Raw genomic sequence first — 16,877 nt, forward strand, 5'->3', positions numbered from 1 at the left:
CACAGCAATACTTTAAGTCAACCACAGCAATACTTCAAGTCAACCACAGCAATACTTCAAGTCAACCACAGCAATACTTTAAGTTAGCCACAGTAATACTTCAAGGCCTCATCTTGATTTAGAAACCCGAAAAAATTACTAAATATCATAGGGGCTCCCTTAAAATATAAAAAAAATAAGAGACCACAGCAGTGAACCCCATTGAAAACCTCCTGGTTTTCCCACCAAATATTGATTTCTGAACTCTTCCTGAGTTAAAACATTAGTTTTGTTGTTTCTAAATGAATATAAAATTGTTTTCTTTGCATTGTTTGAGGTCTGAATGAACTGCATCTTTTTGTTATTTTGACCAAGTATATACTACAGTTTTGCTTGGAATTTCAGAGACCTGTTCTCAATGGTTCATGGAATAAAAGAACAATGTTAATTTTACTCAAACAACCTATAAAACATAAAAAATCAGAGAAACTGATCATTTTAAGTGGTTTCTTCATTTTTTTCAGAGCTGAATATCATACAAATATATTCTGCAGATCGGTTGACGTACCATACCAAAACAGCAAGAAATACAAATGTCATGTTTGTTTGTTTTTTCCTCTGGGTTTCTGTTTTTTGTAGATTACCGTCTTCTAATTGTAGACATTACAACTATGTCAATTGGTAGATATCTTCTACGGTTTATGTAATATTCAACGTTTTGTGACCATTTTTGGTCCCATTAAAATGCTTATTTCAGCTTTACATATGTTTTGCAGATTTAATAACACTTAGGATTGTCATATCTTTGATGATTGAGATGATTTATATGTTTACAATTTTTTGAATGTACTTATTTCTTTGGTTCAATTACAATAATTCACTACAAAGTGATAACAGAACTAAGTTTTATTGTGATATTGCACAAACACACATTAAACCAAAGTGTACTGTCAGTTTAAATGAACTTGTTTGCTTCTTCTCAGTTTGTATCAGTTGCAGAGGTCGGTCCTGCAGCAGCTGGCAGATGACAAGCCGGGATAGTTCACCTTCCTGCAGTCACTTTCTCGATAGCAACCCCTGAAGTAAAAGGGCTCTGTGAAAGCAAATGCAAAAGATAAAGAGTATTAAAAACGTTATTTTCCTGGTTTTGCAGATGGTCTAGTATAAAACGTACGTGGTACACCGTAAAAGTTGGCACTGATGCAGACACTGTCAGAGGTGATGCAGGTCTCTATAGAACTTGGACATCGTCTTTTACCACCACAATGACACCTCAAGGCTTCATCTAGAAGAAAAATCCTTTTTTACACTTAAACCTTCATAAAAATGAACAAAAATACAGAAAACAACCAAATATGTGTATCTAAGGCTACGTTCACACTGCAGCCTGAAGTGACCCAATTGTGATATTTTGTCAAATCGGATTTTTTTGGGCGTGATCGTTCACGCTTCCAAATATAAGCGACCTGTATTATGTGAACTGTGAACTGTAAACGGCCTGAAAGTGTCCCGCATGCGCAGTAGAGGGCAGTGTTTTGCCAACCGCCGTGAAAAAGAAGTAGCGCTTGTTAGTGTTTGCGGAAGTAAACATGGATGCTGACGGTGGAGCATAGCTTATGATAATGTAGCAGTGGTTGTCCGATCGGAGCAGCATATTAACAACTTAATCCTCATTATAGTCCGCCGGGGTTGTTGTTTTTCTTCCCGCTTGCGCGAATCAGGACGCAGAATAGTGACGTTTGTCGAGTATCAATGACGTTCAGATCACGTTTGAATCGGATATCTGGCCTGGGTCGCATTCGGAAAAAATCCGTCCTGTGTTGTTCAGACTGTCATAAAAAGATCAGATACGGGTCGCATAAAGGGACAAAACTGGCTGCAGTGTGAATGCAGCCTAACAAACAGTTATACATAACACAGAACCGCAGGTTACTTACTCTGGCTGATGAGCAGCAGCACAAAAACAGCAAAAATAACGGCCTTCATGTTTCACAGTCTGTCTTGTCTGTGCAAGTTTCTGGAAAACAAAGAAATAATGCAAGAAGATTATTATCTGTATTACTGCTCCAATTATTAATTGTAAAGCATAATCCAGAGATAGAAAACGCATGCAGCTAACCTGGTAAATTGTCCTACTCTGGAATGTGAAATGTTAACTGTAGACCAGTCAGATTAGAGGAGTCCTTTTATTGTACCTTAATTGCACAAGTGACTAATTTTTGTATGTTTTTTCTAGAGTGTTGCAATGCTGGGCCGGGGTTTCAGAAAAACACACATTTACACAACTGTGTCACAAACAAAATGTCCCATTATTGATTATTTTGTCAGGGCAAGCACGTCTCTGTGTAACCAAGTGAGCAGTAATGATTTTCTTTTTTCTGTGTGAGGAAATCTGTTGCACAAAAACACATCTGACACAGAATGACTGAAACCACACATGTGCAGGGATCATCGTTAGCTGGCATGTTTTTCAGCAGATTTTTCGTATGTTTTCTGGCCTTTTCTGTACTTTTCTGTTATCACGATATAATCTTTAATTATTTTTCCTTTTTTAAATGACAGATGTTTAACTCACAAATTTTGAATAAATTTGGCCTTCAGTACAAAAGTAAAGAACATCTAGCTAAAAGAAAATGTCCTCAACTTTTCCAAAATGCTGCAAAAATAAGAATAAAAATATGATCACGTTTATCCACGCTTCCCTTCACTGACTCCTTGTTAAATTTAGAAAATAATTTTTAAAATGTATAAATTGTGCCTTTAAAAAAGTCCGATATTTCTACTGATAAGTTAATTATTAGCAGACTGTTCTTGTTTTTGATTCAGCCGTGTAAATGTGTGTTTCTTTCCCGAATTTCACAGTCCCAACTACCTGGGAAGGTTAAATAACTGTTTCAAAGTCAACATAAAAATATCTTCATTTGACCATTAAAACTGCAGTGAAAGCACAGCTCATCATTTCGTATTGCACCAAGACAATTTCAGTTTTTAAGTTTGTACACGATGTTCTAGCTAACATCTGTAGAGGTAAAGGACATAAGAACATAATCTTCAAAAACATGTTTTATTAACAGAATCTCTTTAAGATACTTTCAAAGTGAAGCATGTCAAGATAATTTCAGAAAATTCTGCAAACCTACTTTATTAACACGAAATGAAAACTTGTTTTTAAATTGTATTTTTAAGGACTAAACAAAGAAATGCTTTTTTGTTTCTGAAGTGAAGAGACCTGCATGAGCTTTGACAACTGTAATGTCGTCAAGGCTGTCAAATCTCAATATTTTATTAGATTAAACTGTAAATCCTTTGTTTTTGTTTGCACAAAACCATTCCACATTAGGAGTTGCTGTAGACAAAGTATTTTTTTCTTTTTAAAATAATTTCAGCTCAGTCAGATTAGAAAGAAAGAAAAGACAAAGAGTAAGAAAACAGAATAAAACTTTGGAGTAACTCCAAATCATCCTGAACAGAGAACCATGGATCCACAATTAGCAATTAAAAACTACAAACAATAATGAAATAAAACTAATAAAAACTACAAGAACTAATGCAATACACACATTCAGACTACAACACATCTTATTAAAGATCTCAGTGTGTGACAAGGCATGTATCGCACATTTGACAACTGAAAATTTAATGTTTAAATTTAAGTTTAATGTTGATAATTTACCAAAATAAAGTGAATTTATTGATTTTTTACATTTTTTAAAATCATTTTCTAGTTTAAAGTGATCATCTGGAATAGATTTGTGCATATTATCAACACACCAAAATATGTCAGAATAATAATAGTTTTAATAATAAATTAATAAAATTTAATCCTGTTTTGATTTTCCGTTTCTGTCTCTTTTTAGTAAATAAAAATGCTGAATGCAATAAAGTGTACTGCACATTTGAAGAACAGTGAAATAAATATTTTTTTTTTATTGTGTGCATTTCAACACACGATGGCGCAATTGCACAAGAAAAAAAAAATCTCAACTGGGTTTCTCTCAAAAGAAGGTCTCAGAAGGACGGATTCTGACATAATTGGAAATAAAAATAGAAATAAATACGCTTGAAAGCGTAATTTAAGTACTAAATGTAATATATAAAAAAAAAACTTTCCCAACTTATTTCATTTAACATAAATAGGTATCATATGATCTTTTAATGTTTAATAGAATGAAGAAGTCTCCACATGATCTGATGTTTTAGCTTTTTTTTTTTTTTTAGCACAAACAAGCATCATGTTAGTCTGAATATTTAATTTTAAATGCACCTTAAAAACTGTCAAATTTCCAGCAAATATTTTACATCTTTGATAGATTTAAAACAATTTTAAAGATTAAAGATTGAAAGAAAAAAGATTACAGAATTATAATGCAGCTATTTCACAAATTCATTTGTAAAGTTTCACTCAAAATGTTTTTTTTTTTTGTTTTTTTTTGCTTTCTGCTAAGAAAGCTTAACTTCAAGGCCAGATATGAGAAATAAAAAACAGCTTCACTATTGTTTACGCCAACAAAAATGTTCAAGGTACAAAATATAAATATTGATTTTTTTGTAAAAAATTGACTGTATTTGCCAAAGAGTTTCAAGGAATCATTTTATTTTATTACTCGTGTCAAGCGTGGGGTAAGGCTGTTTTTGTCACATGGGTGCATTAAAGGTTTAATCCTCCCAGAAACAAGTTAAACCACTCCTTTAATCACTTTCTGTGTCCCTCAGTGGACTTTGCTGCTGCTTTCGTTTGAATCTGCCTCATTTCTGGTGAGTTCTGCTTAATTTCTGGCTCTCAGGGCCCAAATCTGTTTCGTTCTTTTCTGTTAAGTGTATTAATCTGTTGTCCTCAGCTTCCCTGAGTTTTTCTCAGATCGCCGTGTCACCAAGACTCTGTTCGGTTCTTTCTCAGATTCTCACCGTACTCTCAGTGATTGCTTGTCCTTGGTTTCGTTTTTTGCATCTTCGTGAGATGACACCGTGTCACAACGCAGGCGGCGAGACATAATACGACCCCATCGTATTATCATTGCACTGGATCTGCTTTTCATGAGCTGAGATTACAGTGCATCTTAATGTATCTGATACACTAAACTAACCTGATCTCTGTTTAAATCTTAAGCAGACTTCTCTTTTCCCTCTTGAATATTCCTTACAAAGTCATCTGCAGGATTTAATGCTTTTCAATTTCCGGTATTCATTTGTTGAAATAAGAAGAAATAAACAAAAGACTCTGTTGGTATATTCTTTTGATTGATAAAATATAATCTCTCCAAAACTATTTTAATAATGTGACAGTTATGGAAGTACAGATAAACTGAGGAAAATTAAATAAATTATGCGAACTGTACCGCCTATCATATCAGACAAAGGTTCCTCAATCCGTAAAATAAAACACACTGGTCAACAACCAAAACGTTGTCTGGGGGTTTTCAACTATTTTAGGGTAACTTTGATGTGCTGAATCCAAAAATCACATTGGTTTTGCTCAATAAAGTCAACTTTCTGAACTATGTAGCAACATGAGCATCAAAATGCATGACTTATTCTCACACATGGATCGTTTTCTTCAGAATCTGGGATCAAAAAGTAGAAGAGAATCCATCAGGACAGAAAAGAGACGGAGAACTTTGCACAATGAAGATGTAATGTTCAGTTCACATGTACTTACCTTTATCAGTGTCTATTATATCATTTAATTAATGCACTCTGTTAGAAACTAATTTTTCTTTCCTCCTAAAATCTTTTTTGGATGAGAAATATTAACAGAAATGAACTAATGTCACAAAAATATAATCAATTTAGTCTAAATCAAATTAGAATAAAAACCTGACCTGATAGAGAAACATGGATGTCATTTATGGATTCAGCTGTGGAAAATAGTCCTAATTCAGTTGAGAAAACATAAACAACTCCCAAAAAATATTTGTTGTAAACCAGTGTAATTAGTCTCTCTGTGAAGAATATTTCCACTTCTTTTTAGAGTTTGTGAAAATTTAGTAAAAAATATACAGAAATATGCATTTCAAGTCTTTTCTTTCTTTTAAACTTGTGATTCATGCACAGTAATGGTGATGGTTTTCAGCTCTGGTTGAAAAAACAAGTTAATCTTATAGAGCACAGGAATCATTTTCAACTTTCAATTTATGTATGTTATTCACAAAAAAAAAAAAACGTTGCCACAGGTGTTGGTACATCTAAAAATCTCTTCAAAATAAATGTAATTGCAGCATTAATAAAACATTTTTTTAAAGTATTCTTTAAAAAACGACTGACAGGTCTCCCAAATATAACCATGTGGAGTTTGTTAAACTTTATTTGGGAGAATATTATTATTTTATCTTTATTTTTTACAAAAATCACTTTATTTGAGTCAAACATGAACCAAAGACTTAATTAGTCCCCAAGAATCTTAAGTATAACGCAGAATCTGTGGTGTTGTGGGTCTACTGATTGGCTCAATCAGCAGGATAATGAACATTATTATGCAGCCAACTCAACACAGTAAAGATACTCAGGATGCGGTCTCAGTTTTTTATTTTGACAACCAAGGAGAAACTTTTCAGAAAGAATAAAATACTCTTAATTAATCAGGAAAATTTGTGCTTCCCTCTGAGGAATTTGTGTGGATGAACACGATTTAAATGTTTCAGTTTAATATGGACATTTAGTTTGTATTCTTCAGCAGAGGTGTATTTTGAATGCTTACTACAGAAAATATGATGAAATTAAAATTTTAAATGTTATACTTCATTTGACAGTGTGGAAAATAGGAAACGTCTTTAAATTTCCAGATAATTTGAAGGGCACAGAAAGTAAAAGTTCAGTGGATATACAACAGTCTGAAAAGAAAATGCTGAATTTTGGATTGACATTCAATAAAATAATAAAAAAACAGACAATCTATGCAGTGCACATATTCATACATGCAAAGTGAGGCATGCCATGGTAGTTTTTCCTCTATATGAAAATATCCAATAGCTCAGACTCACTTTCTGTATAAATACAGTATTTGTGTACACAATCAATAGTAGATGTAGAAATGTAGAATGCTTACACACTTTTCCTTAGGAAAAAGAATAAACAACTTTTACCATGCAAGAGAGGTAACAGGTTTCATAGATGGCAAAATGATTGAGGGCGCTGGAAAAATATACAACATATATACTGCGGCTCCTGTGGCGGAGCTGAAGACACACTTCAGTAAAGCCGATATAATGCACAAAAACATGCTGTTGCATAGAAAGTGACAAATGCAGGAGCCCACGAGTTAGGATGGTAACAAAAAGTACAGATTAACAATCTGTTAGAGACGTTTTAAACTGTATGAAGATGCATGTCGATAAAGCGACAATAGATGCGTTTCCATTACAAATGTGCACAAAAGTTTTCCGATAATCTGCTAATGTCGAAAAAACACAATTTCGCAATTGAGGCGTTAACATAAAATAAGTAACTGAATTTAAATCACACGTATACAAGCTTGTTTATGTGCTCAGTCATTAAAACTAATGGTGGTGATGGATCTAAACACTTACGAGCTTTATTCATATTTCAGCAACTGCAGTAGTTCCCATTATCAGACATCATCAGGCTTAGGCTACGTTCACACCGCAACCTGAAGTGACTCAATTCCAATTTTTTGTCAAAACGGATTTTGTTTTTGCCATGGTCGTTCATGCTTGGCTTCCAAATATATTCGACTTGTATGCGATTCCCTGTGTGAACTGCAAACGACCTGAAAGTGTCCCGCATGCGCACTAGGGGGCGCAATGACGTCACAGAGAGCGTGCTCAGTGTTTTCCCAACCGCCGTAAAAAAGAAGCAGTGCTCAGTGTTTGCGGTGTAGCTGAGAGGATTTAGTGTGTGTGAGTGTATAAGTATGAATATAATTTAGTAATTTTTTTTTTGATTTGAAGATGTATAGTAAAAAAATTAATTTCTGAAGTTACATCTCCGTCCAGTTGATGGCGGTAATGCACAAAATCTGTAAACTGCCATAAAACGCAACAGAAGAAGAAGTGTTTGCGGAAGTAAACATGGAGGCTAACGGTGGAGCATAGCTTATGATTTTGAAGTTGTCCAACCGAAGCCAGCACTTTAACAACTTAATCCTCACCATAGTCCGCCATGGTTGTTGTTTTTCTTCCCGCTTGGGCGTATCAGGACGCAGAATAGTGACGTTTGTCGAGTATCAATGACGTTCAGGACCTGGCCGTTGAGACTCGGGTCACATTTGAAAAGATCGGATACGTATCGGATCTCCAAGTGGTCTGGGTCGCATTCGGAAAAATCCAACCTGTGTTGTTCAGACTGTCATGAAAAGATCAGATACAGGTCGCATAACGGCCAAAAAAAAAAAAAAAAAAAATCGGAATTGGGTCACTTCAGGCTGCAGTGATCGCAGCCTTATTTAGACGTTGGAGCAACAAGCTCCTTATATTAAGGGCGACTACATATACATGTAGTGTTTTTGGGAAATTGAAGTCGGCGAGTTTACAGAAGAGCTACCGATTCAATAAACTCATGTTTTGATGAATTGCCCGACGCAGAGAGTTCTGGTGGAGCCAGCTGCATGTTGTCCAAGGAGATCAGTTCCCAGAGTGCTGCTGCTGTTTACAAACTGGATGGATGGGAAAAAGTTTTTCCATTTCAGTTTAGCAAAAAACACCAATTCTGATAGGCGTACAAATCTACGGAAGCCGAGAGAGGACGATTTGATAAAAACTTTTCCCCAATGTTTTTTCTCAAAACAAGGAGTTAATTATTTCTGAGATAACTTCCTGTTTTCCAAATACACTTTCCCCGATGCTTTTGTAGAGATAAAGAGTTCATTTCCTTCTGGTTTTTGAGATCAGGAGTTTTAAATCTCATTCCAGCCTTTAAATGCACACCACTTGCAATTGTGCATAACGGCATGCATTGAAGGATGGAATGAGGTTTAACACACAAATTAATAATCAGGATTAACTCATTATCTCGAGAAAACCATTGAAAAATGAACTAGTTATCTGAAGAAAACAGACGACCTGCCATCTTAGGAAACCATTGGGAAAAAGTGTATGCGGGAAACAGATATTTTGAAATTGGCATGTGAATTTATTTACGTAATTCCAATTTTCGCAATTTTATGGTCAGTGGAAACGCAGCTACTGTTGCCAAGTTTAACTGAAAAGTGGACGCTTCAGTCTGTGAGATCCAGGCACCATGACTGCTCGGTGCTCTGAGTTTGACCGCCAATGCTGGACCTTCGTGATGACATGCTCTCGCTGTCCTTACTTTCCACAGAGTCCCTGTTGCCCAGCAGACACTCCAAACTGGTGTGCTCTGAAGCAGAGGGGTCGCCCAGCGTGAGACGGGGCGCCGAAACATCCATCTGTGGTGATCCCGAATCCAGAGAGGAGTCGGACGGTTGGCTGGGTAATGCAGGCGGTGAAGAAGAGGCGGCAGGGAGGGAGGAGTGCGAGTCGTGGATCTGGAAGGTCGGATTGTGACCCAGAACATCACTGGAGGTTTGAGGCGTTGGGTCCAGCAGGCTGCGTGTGGATGTACCTGCAGGAGCGCTGGATAGAAGGCAGGCGAATTCATCACTGTCACTGGAAGGCTGCAGACACAGCGTGGGATGGGACTGGCTGATGGAGGTTGGACCAGCACCAAGAGGTCGGGACTCATCCCGACTTGAATGACGCACCAAGTCAGGACTTCCACCGACATGAAACGGAGATGGGCTTGTCCATACAGGTAAAGTCATGCTTTCAGTGCTATGGCATAAACCTAACTTAGATGAAGAGTTTAGTGAAAGTCGCAGACAAGCATCAGAGATTGGTGTGGTAGACTGGTTGCTATGGGACTGAACAGTTTCGCTGTAGCTCCGCTGGGTAGCGACTGGTGCACTTTGGTGGCCCCAGGCTTTGAGACTCTGCGGACTGGTATAAAGGCAGTAAGATGTGGAGGTGCTGGGGGCCATGGGAGAGCTGGAGACCGTATGAACAGAGTGAGGACTTGAAAGGCAGGGGGTTTTGTGGTGGTGGTTTACAGATATATGAGCCTGGAGTAGATGCATCATGTTGTGAAGGCTCTTGGTGAGTTCTGATACTTCTTGGTTTAATACGCCCACCTGTGTAGAGCACAGAAGTATGTTATTACAACTAAAAAGCTTTTTACAACAATGTCAAGCAAAGTAAACTTAAAAGAATAGTTCAGAATTGTTGAAGCAAGGTTTGAATTCAGTTAAATCCAGCTGGAGGCTAAAGCTAACAGGTTCGCCAATAGGGGACCAAGATAAAGTGGATTTCTGCAGTAATTAAACCAACTCCAATCTCAAATACATCAATGAGGTCAGTAGTGCCTGCAGCTGCACGGCTGTGCGCACCTTGAAATTTTTCTTTAAGTAAAAAAAAATAGTTTGATTTTATGATCTAACCCTTCTCTACTATTAACAAAATTGTGGAGAAAAAAATAATTTGTGTCAAAACATCTTGTACGAAGTGCACATCTGTGAGTATGTGGGGACAGGAACGCCAAATCCTAAATTTTATTGGTCAGTTTACTTTTTTTTTTAATCGGCTTAGCGCTTTTTCTGCAGGCTAAAAATGAATGAGTGGTTGGAAAATAGAACGAAGAAAGAAAACTCTCCAGGTTTCACCTACATTGAAAATTGCATATTAACAAAAATGGATCAAAACAAAAATGTTTTTAGGTTTGGTAATTGAATTGAACTCAGATTGTATGGAAGGAGGCCACCATCATATTCCAGTAACAATAAAAAAATCCCGAACTACTCCAAAACAGTTTAAATCCTTCAAGTCTTCCCATTGGGTGGGAGAGAGACACTGGAAGGCGCCGTTACATTTATGCATTCACTTAACGCAGTACTGGGACGACTCATATCTCACTCATGCTGTTATATTAAAACACACAGATGTTTATGATGTGTACAAATGAAACGTTTGCCACGTTGTTACTGGAAAAGGGGGTTTGTGTTACTAGTTAGTTGTTTTAAAGGTCAAATGTTGGTGGTTTAAGCATCCTAGAATAAACTAAAGCTGCCTTTAAAGGAACGCGAATAGTATTTAACTTTCTAAGGTCACACACAATATTACGCTTAATAAAACGAAAAGGTTGTTTTAAAAGAAAGACGCCCCATTCAGACGTTTGCCAGTAAGGACTTTACAGTACAATTCAATACTAAAACAGTCAGTAGAAGGAAAAAACATATTCTAAGCCTAAGTCCTAAAAGGAGGGAAAATTAATCAGCTTGTGTGATTGAAGTTTATTATGTGTGAATATAATAACAAAGATGTCCTAATGAGAGAAGAAGAAAAGATGTTTGGGGGAGGGGGTTAGAAATGCCACCTTAAAGCTGCACTGGCCTGAGTTTTTCTGACTCAGCACTCCTGATGTTCGTCTGCATTGCAGAAGTGCCCTGCTGATTAATTAATATTAACTTCTGACCGCACCTTACTGGGTCCATCTGGACACACCAAATGTAACTCCATGTACAGTCAGATTAGGTGCAAAGCATCCGTCAAGTACATATAGTGTCAGAAATGACGCAACAAAATACAAAGCACTATTACTGGCACCCTGGAAAATATGTTTGTTTTTTAAATATATCAAATTATGTTATTGCAGCATAATATCACTGATTGACTTGCTGATACTCCTTATATTTAGTGTTTAATATATTTATTAGGCTTTTCACATAAATAAATAAAAAAATCACAATTCCAACAAGGAAGAAAAAGGAATAAACAAAAAAAAACACCCAACAAGCAACTAACATCCTTGTAAATACAGTCACCTATGAGGTAGGTAGCAAAACAAAATAATAAAAATACCCATTAAGACTCCTTTTATTTAATATGTAAAAAATTCATCACTTAAGATATAAGGCTCTTTTCTTTTAGTCACTTCTCAAAACAGGAAATACAAAAAAACAAGCAAGTTACCAAACATGCCAACAGTAGTTTGGAAACTAAACAAACAAAAAAAACCCACATTTTCTGTTCTTTGATCACTAAAATGAACAAGAAAGAATAATTGTGGAAATAGTGACCTTTATTTTTTTTGTAGCTTTTCAAGAAGAAAGGCAGAGAGAAAGAAAGGAAAGACACAGAAAATATACGTTGCTTGCTCCTCTAGGTTGTAATATTTATTCCTCCACTGACAAAATGTCCTCAAAATAAAGGTTGAAATAATAAAAATAAAATTAAAAAACAAAAATAAGTGCTGTTTTCATATAAGATTAATTTGCTTCAAGGCTGTTCACACATTGTCACCAGAGGTGCCAATAAGTAAACAAAATCCCAATTTGTGCTTGTGCTAAAACTGGTTTTATATCATAATATATTTTTGCAAAGACAGAATTTCATGGCCGTAAATCATATTTACTCTTAATCTTGTTTTAACTTACTTTACCTTAAGATTTAGCTGAGCTATGCTCTCCTTCACCTCCTCCGTCTCCTGCAGCAGAGTGGCATTTGTTTGTGTGGTTTCTGGAGAATTACGAGAAAAAGATAAAACACATAAGAAAAAAAAAATCACATCACAGAAATCTTAACTTTATATGAGTTTTAATAAAACATTGTGGATCTATAGATAATTGAGTGATAAAATTATTGCTCACTTATAATCCGTTCTGGTTATTAAGAATGTGCATATTTTCATTTTTTATTAACTTTTTCCATTTGTGAAAAACATTTGAAATTCAAGGCCTCTGTTTTATGAGTTTTGTGACATGATAACACAATGTGTTAACACAGAAAAGTGAAAAAAGACAAGAATAAATAGTTTAGAAACGGCACGAATTTTCTGCAGCAAGAAACTAAATGGGCAAATTTACAAAAATATGCATCTTGCTACATTTTTATTCAAATTTTTTATGCAAACCATCTGCTTTTTTCCCCTGGATCAATGACACAAACTGCACTTGTAACACAGAGATAAACACACCAAAGATACAAGCAATATTTTTGCTATTTTTGCCTCAGTGGCTGTAGGAAATGGAGATGGGGGGGAAAAAATGTTTCTTCACTGCAAACTCCAGATCCAGAAAGATTGAGACACTCCTCATAATCTATGAACAGAGCTGGTCTTTGAGAATCCAATGCTTTTTGCTTTGGTTGCAGTTTACACAAACACAAATTAAAAAGTGAAGATTTTTAACTAAACCAAATTAAATGTGGCGAAATGGCAGCAGAGCAGCTCTTTTCTAAAACGCAGACCTTGTGTGAGAAGTATGTGAAACACAAATTACTCTTTGGACATATTTAGCGGATACAAAAAGCTTTGTGACATTATCCCAGAGAGAGTAATTAGGAAGCACAGTGAACCATGAAAACAGACAATAGTTTGTATTTATGCTTTTGCAGAAGGTAGAGATTATTTTAAAAGTCTATATAATGGAATCAGATCCAGTTCCAGCTTTAAAAAATAACACAAAAAATAAGATAATGGAGGAATGGATGGCAGTCTTGTTGGTTATGAACCTTTGTTTTAAAATAAGTCAGAGTGAGTTTTTGAAGATTTTCAGAGAACCAGCGCATAGTAAAATAAAATATTCCTCCATACGTTAGCTCTGGTCAAGGCTAAAGCATTAGTCACTGTGAATTTGCTTTTCCTTTTCTCTCTAAATTACTAATGTTCCTCAGCAGCGATTATAGTTGACACAATTTACTTTCTGCTACAATCAAAAAACGCATTTATTCACAAACATAAGATTTGCAACTTTAAGTGGATCAAATCTCCGCTTGCAAACCTCTCTGCTCGCTTGCGAATTAACTTCTGCTCTTGCTCAAAACCAAAAAGTACTGTCGCCTGGCAACCTCTCAGCCAATAGAATGAAAGTGTTATACTGGGTGCATTTGTTTTCTTCTAGTGGGTGCGCCTGTGTGGCTACTATCAGTTGTAGCACACGTATCGGCTGAGAGGTTGCCAGGCGACAGTACTTTTTTATTTTGGGAGCGAGCAGAGAGGTTTGCACACGGAGTTTTGAGCCAAGCAGAGAGAAGTTTTGAGCATGAGGAGAAAGAGTTGAGAAAGCACAGTGAATATTTGAAAGAGAGCAGAAGTTTTGAGTACAAGGAGTAAGTTTCAAGAAGAAAGACATTAAGTCCTGCTTTCAAACTGAAAATGTTAACAAAAGTACTAAAAGTTTTGAGAAGAAAGATGAAATCCTGCTTTCAGACTGAAAATGTGTGCTCTCGAATTATGGCAGAAAATTTCCAACATATATTTCGTACTACAAATGCACTGCAAAAACTGCATATTGACTCCAGTAAAGTAAATCAACTGGACTTTGTGTGACCTGAAGCCAACAGACATCAGCAGAAACTCAGACAGTGAGAACCCCGTTCTGACCTCACTTGTCCTTTCACATGTTCTCTGACTCTGTGGACACCTGGCTGTCTTTCCTTTCTGCTGCGCTCTCAGATTTCCCCAGAAGGAGGCAGGCCCGCCTCACATGCACCCACTGTTTGAACTCTCCGGTTTACCTCCACGCCATCTGGCCTCCAGCTTACCGCTGCGGCTGGGGGGGCGGTGTGCCTTACCTGGGGTGATGCCACCTGTTCTGGAGCTGGGCTTGCTGTGCTCCACGGTGAAATGGAACGTGTGGCCGTTGTCTTCGATGCCATCTACAACCCTGATAGGAGATGGAGAATGTGGGTTAATGTTACAGTAGAGCTTTTTCAATTATCATCAGAGACACAAGATGATCCAAGAATGTGCCATGAGAGCTGCAGCTGGCAGACGCCCATGTGGGTTTCGATGTGATAGGATGAGATATTTGAGCTGTATGAACCAGCGCTTACCCACATGTGGAGCTCACTGGGTGATACATTATAAATACAGACGGCAGGGCAGCAAGATAAGGTCCTCTAGTAATGAAAAACTGTGACATCTGCTGTAATATGCATTTACAGGAGTTGTGGGACGCCATCAGACTGAGCATCATTCTTCCTCGGTGTTTTTCTATTGGAGTGAACTCCAACGCTTCTTTAAAATTATACCTGTGTGCACAATTTGAATTTATTTGGGATTTACTCTAATCAACACTGTTATTTATGCAGACAGCCCCCCTGATGTTTTGTAAAATCTTCTTTAGCACTTTGCAGAGAATTCAAACTCTTTTTCTAACCATTCATAAGCTCCTAGCATAAACCTGACTGGATATGTGACCACTTTGGATTGGTTGATTTTTGAACAGGGAGCTGGTTTTAAGCCAATTGTTTTTATTATAGCTAAATGTATGTCTATATTGAGTCCAAATTTGAAATGTTTTGCTGTTTATTTGAGGTTGTCCACCATTTTTCCATTTACTTTGTGGAATGTGCCACTGCCTGCAAGGTTTTGTATACCTCACTTTGACACCTTATATCATATGCCTAATAATTTATTAAAACATCATCCTGTTCTTTTTCATATCTCTTGTACCTCTCCTGTCTTCTTATCCCCAGTGGGTAATTTGTTGTGCAGACAGCAGTGAAGAGATAAAAAAAACCACAAATACATCAAGGCCGCAACTAAGGATTGATTATTCTATCAATCATTTTGACGATTAATTGATTAATCAGATAAAAAAAAAATGGTTTGAATTTTCATTTAACCACTTAAGCCTTTTTTAATGCAATATCAGAAATACACTAAGATGCAAATAAGTAATTCAATTGCTTTTTAAAATAAGAAAACAAACATTTTAATGTGTAAAATGCAGCAATGTAGCATTCCTATAGTGAATTAGAGTCTAGGAAAGCTACGTCTATGCCATTTGAGGAGTTTTGTATAGAACAAATTTATGGACAAAGGTGTTTTGTATCTTAAATGCAAAATGTATATATATTTTGAACAGGTTAAAGCATTTCGCTGAATATGCTTTTAGGGTTAGTTTTTTTTTTTTTTTTTTAGCAAATGGTCTTTTTTGAGTCTGTATTCTCCATTTAGTGAGTAATCAATTACTAAATCAGTTGGCGATTATTTTAATAATTGATTTATCACCATTAATTTTTTCAGATACCAAAGATCCGTATTAGTTCTAATGATGTGGACGTGAAATTGTACAAACTTCATCAGTTTCAACAGGTAGTTAACTAATAATACTATCAAAACAAACTACATTATTCAAGTCATTCAGCTTCATCTTGCCATTTTTACCTAAGTAGAAAAGCTAGGTAAATATGTCTTGATACCTGGGGCTGAGGTCCGGCGGTGGAAAACACATCACTGTCGGGATGAGCAACTTTGCAGGTTTTTGCTCGTCTCCCAGCTCGTCCTTGGCTGAAGTTGAAGCCTGAGTTGTTGGGGTGGAAAAGGAAGTGCTGTGCTCCTTTTTTGAAGGTGGCTGAGGGGATAAGCTTTGTCCAGGGACTCCTCGGCTGAGGTTTGGTGAACGGCAACGTCGCAGGGCGTTGAACTGACGCAGCTCGTCTCCTAGCAGGTTCCCCAGGGAGGTGCGGCGAACCGGGCTGGTGAAATTGGGCAGCAAGAGGTTGCGCCGAGAGCGCGTGGCTGGAGAGAGGTGGAAGGCGTCATCAGGGTCGTCCGACTTCGTCTCCACAATAGGAGGGAGCTTTGGTGACTGCTGGAAAGGAGCACAATAAATAGACACAGTAGTCTTAAAAACATTACATTTTGCCATATATTATCAAAATCATCAAGCAAATACACATCAAATATGTTGATCAATGTTTCATTTACTGCTAATCAGAGGCAACTCTACACAGGTGGGTTTTAAGCTTTGATTTTACTTTTACTTTGCTGTGGGACCCAGTTTTCTTTGCAGTTCTGTCTTAATTCAGCCTCATTTGACAGTTTTGGGCTTGGAGGACCTATTTAAGGTAATGGTACAACATCTCCATCACGTTTAAGTCCAAACTTTGACTGCGCCACTCCCAAGTGTTCATTTTTTTTAAAAA

At 36.7% G+C, this 16,877-nt stretch overlaps 1 protein-coding gene across 1 annotated transcript in view; it reads right to left on the reverse strand.

The window, feature by feature from the left end:
- Positions 1-6,484: 6,484 nt before the first annotated feature.
- The window catches only part of LOC116726714 (potassium voltage-gated channel subfamily H member 4-like), a 50,670-nt gene continuing 40,277 nt past the window's right edge, over positions 6,485-16,877 (reverse strand). Inside the window, exons 13-16 of the mRNA XM_032573546.1 lie at positions 16,152-16,543; positions 14,517-14,608; positions 12,385-12,461; positions 6,485-10,081 (exon numbers count right to left, since the gene is read on the reverse strand). Coding sequence (XP_032429437.1) covers positions 9,149-10,081; positions 12,385-12,461; positions 14,517-14,608; positions 16,152-16,543 — 1,494 coding nt within the window. The 3' untranslated portion in view covers positions 6,485-9,148. The remainder of the gene's footprint in view (positions 10,082-12,384; positions 12,462-14,516; positions 14,609-16,151; positions 16,544-16,877) is intronic.

Source organism: Xiphophorus hellerii, chromosome 10 (assembly GCF_003331165.1).
Source record: "Xiphophorus hellerii strain 12219 chromosome 10, Xiphophorus_hellerii-4.1, whole genome shotgun sequence".
Classification (NCBI taxonomy): domain Eukaryota; kingdom Metazoa; phylum Chordata; class Actinopteri; order Cyprinodontiformes; family Poeciliidae; genus Xiphophorus; species Xiphophorus hellerii.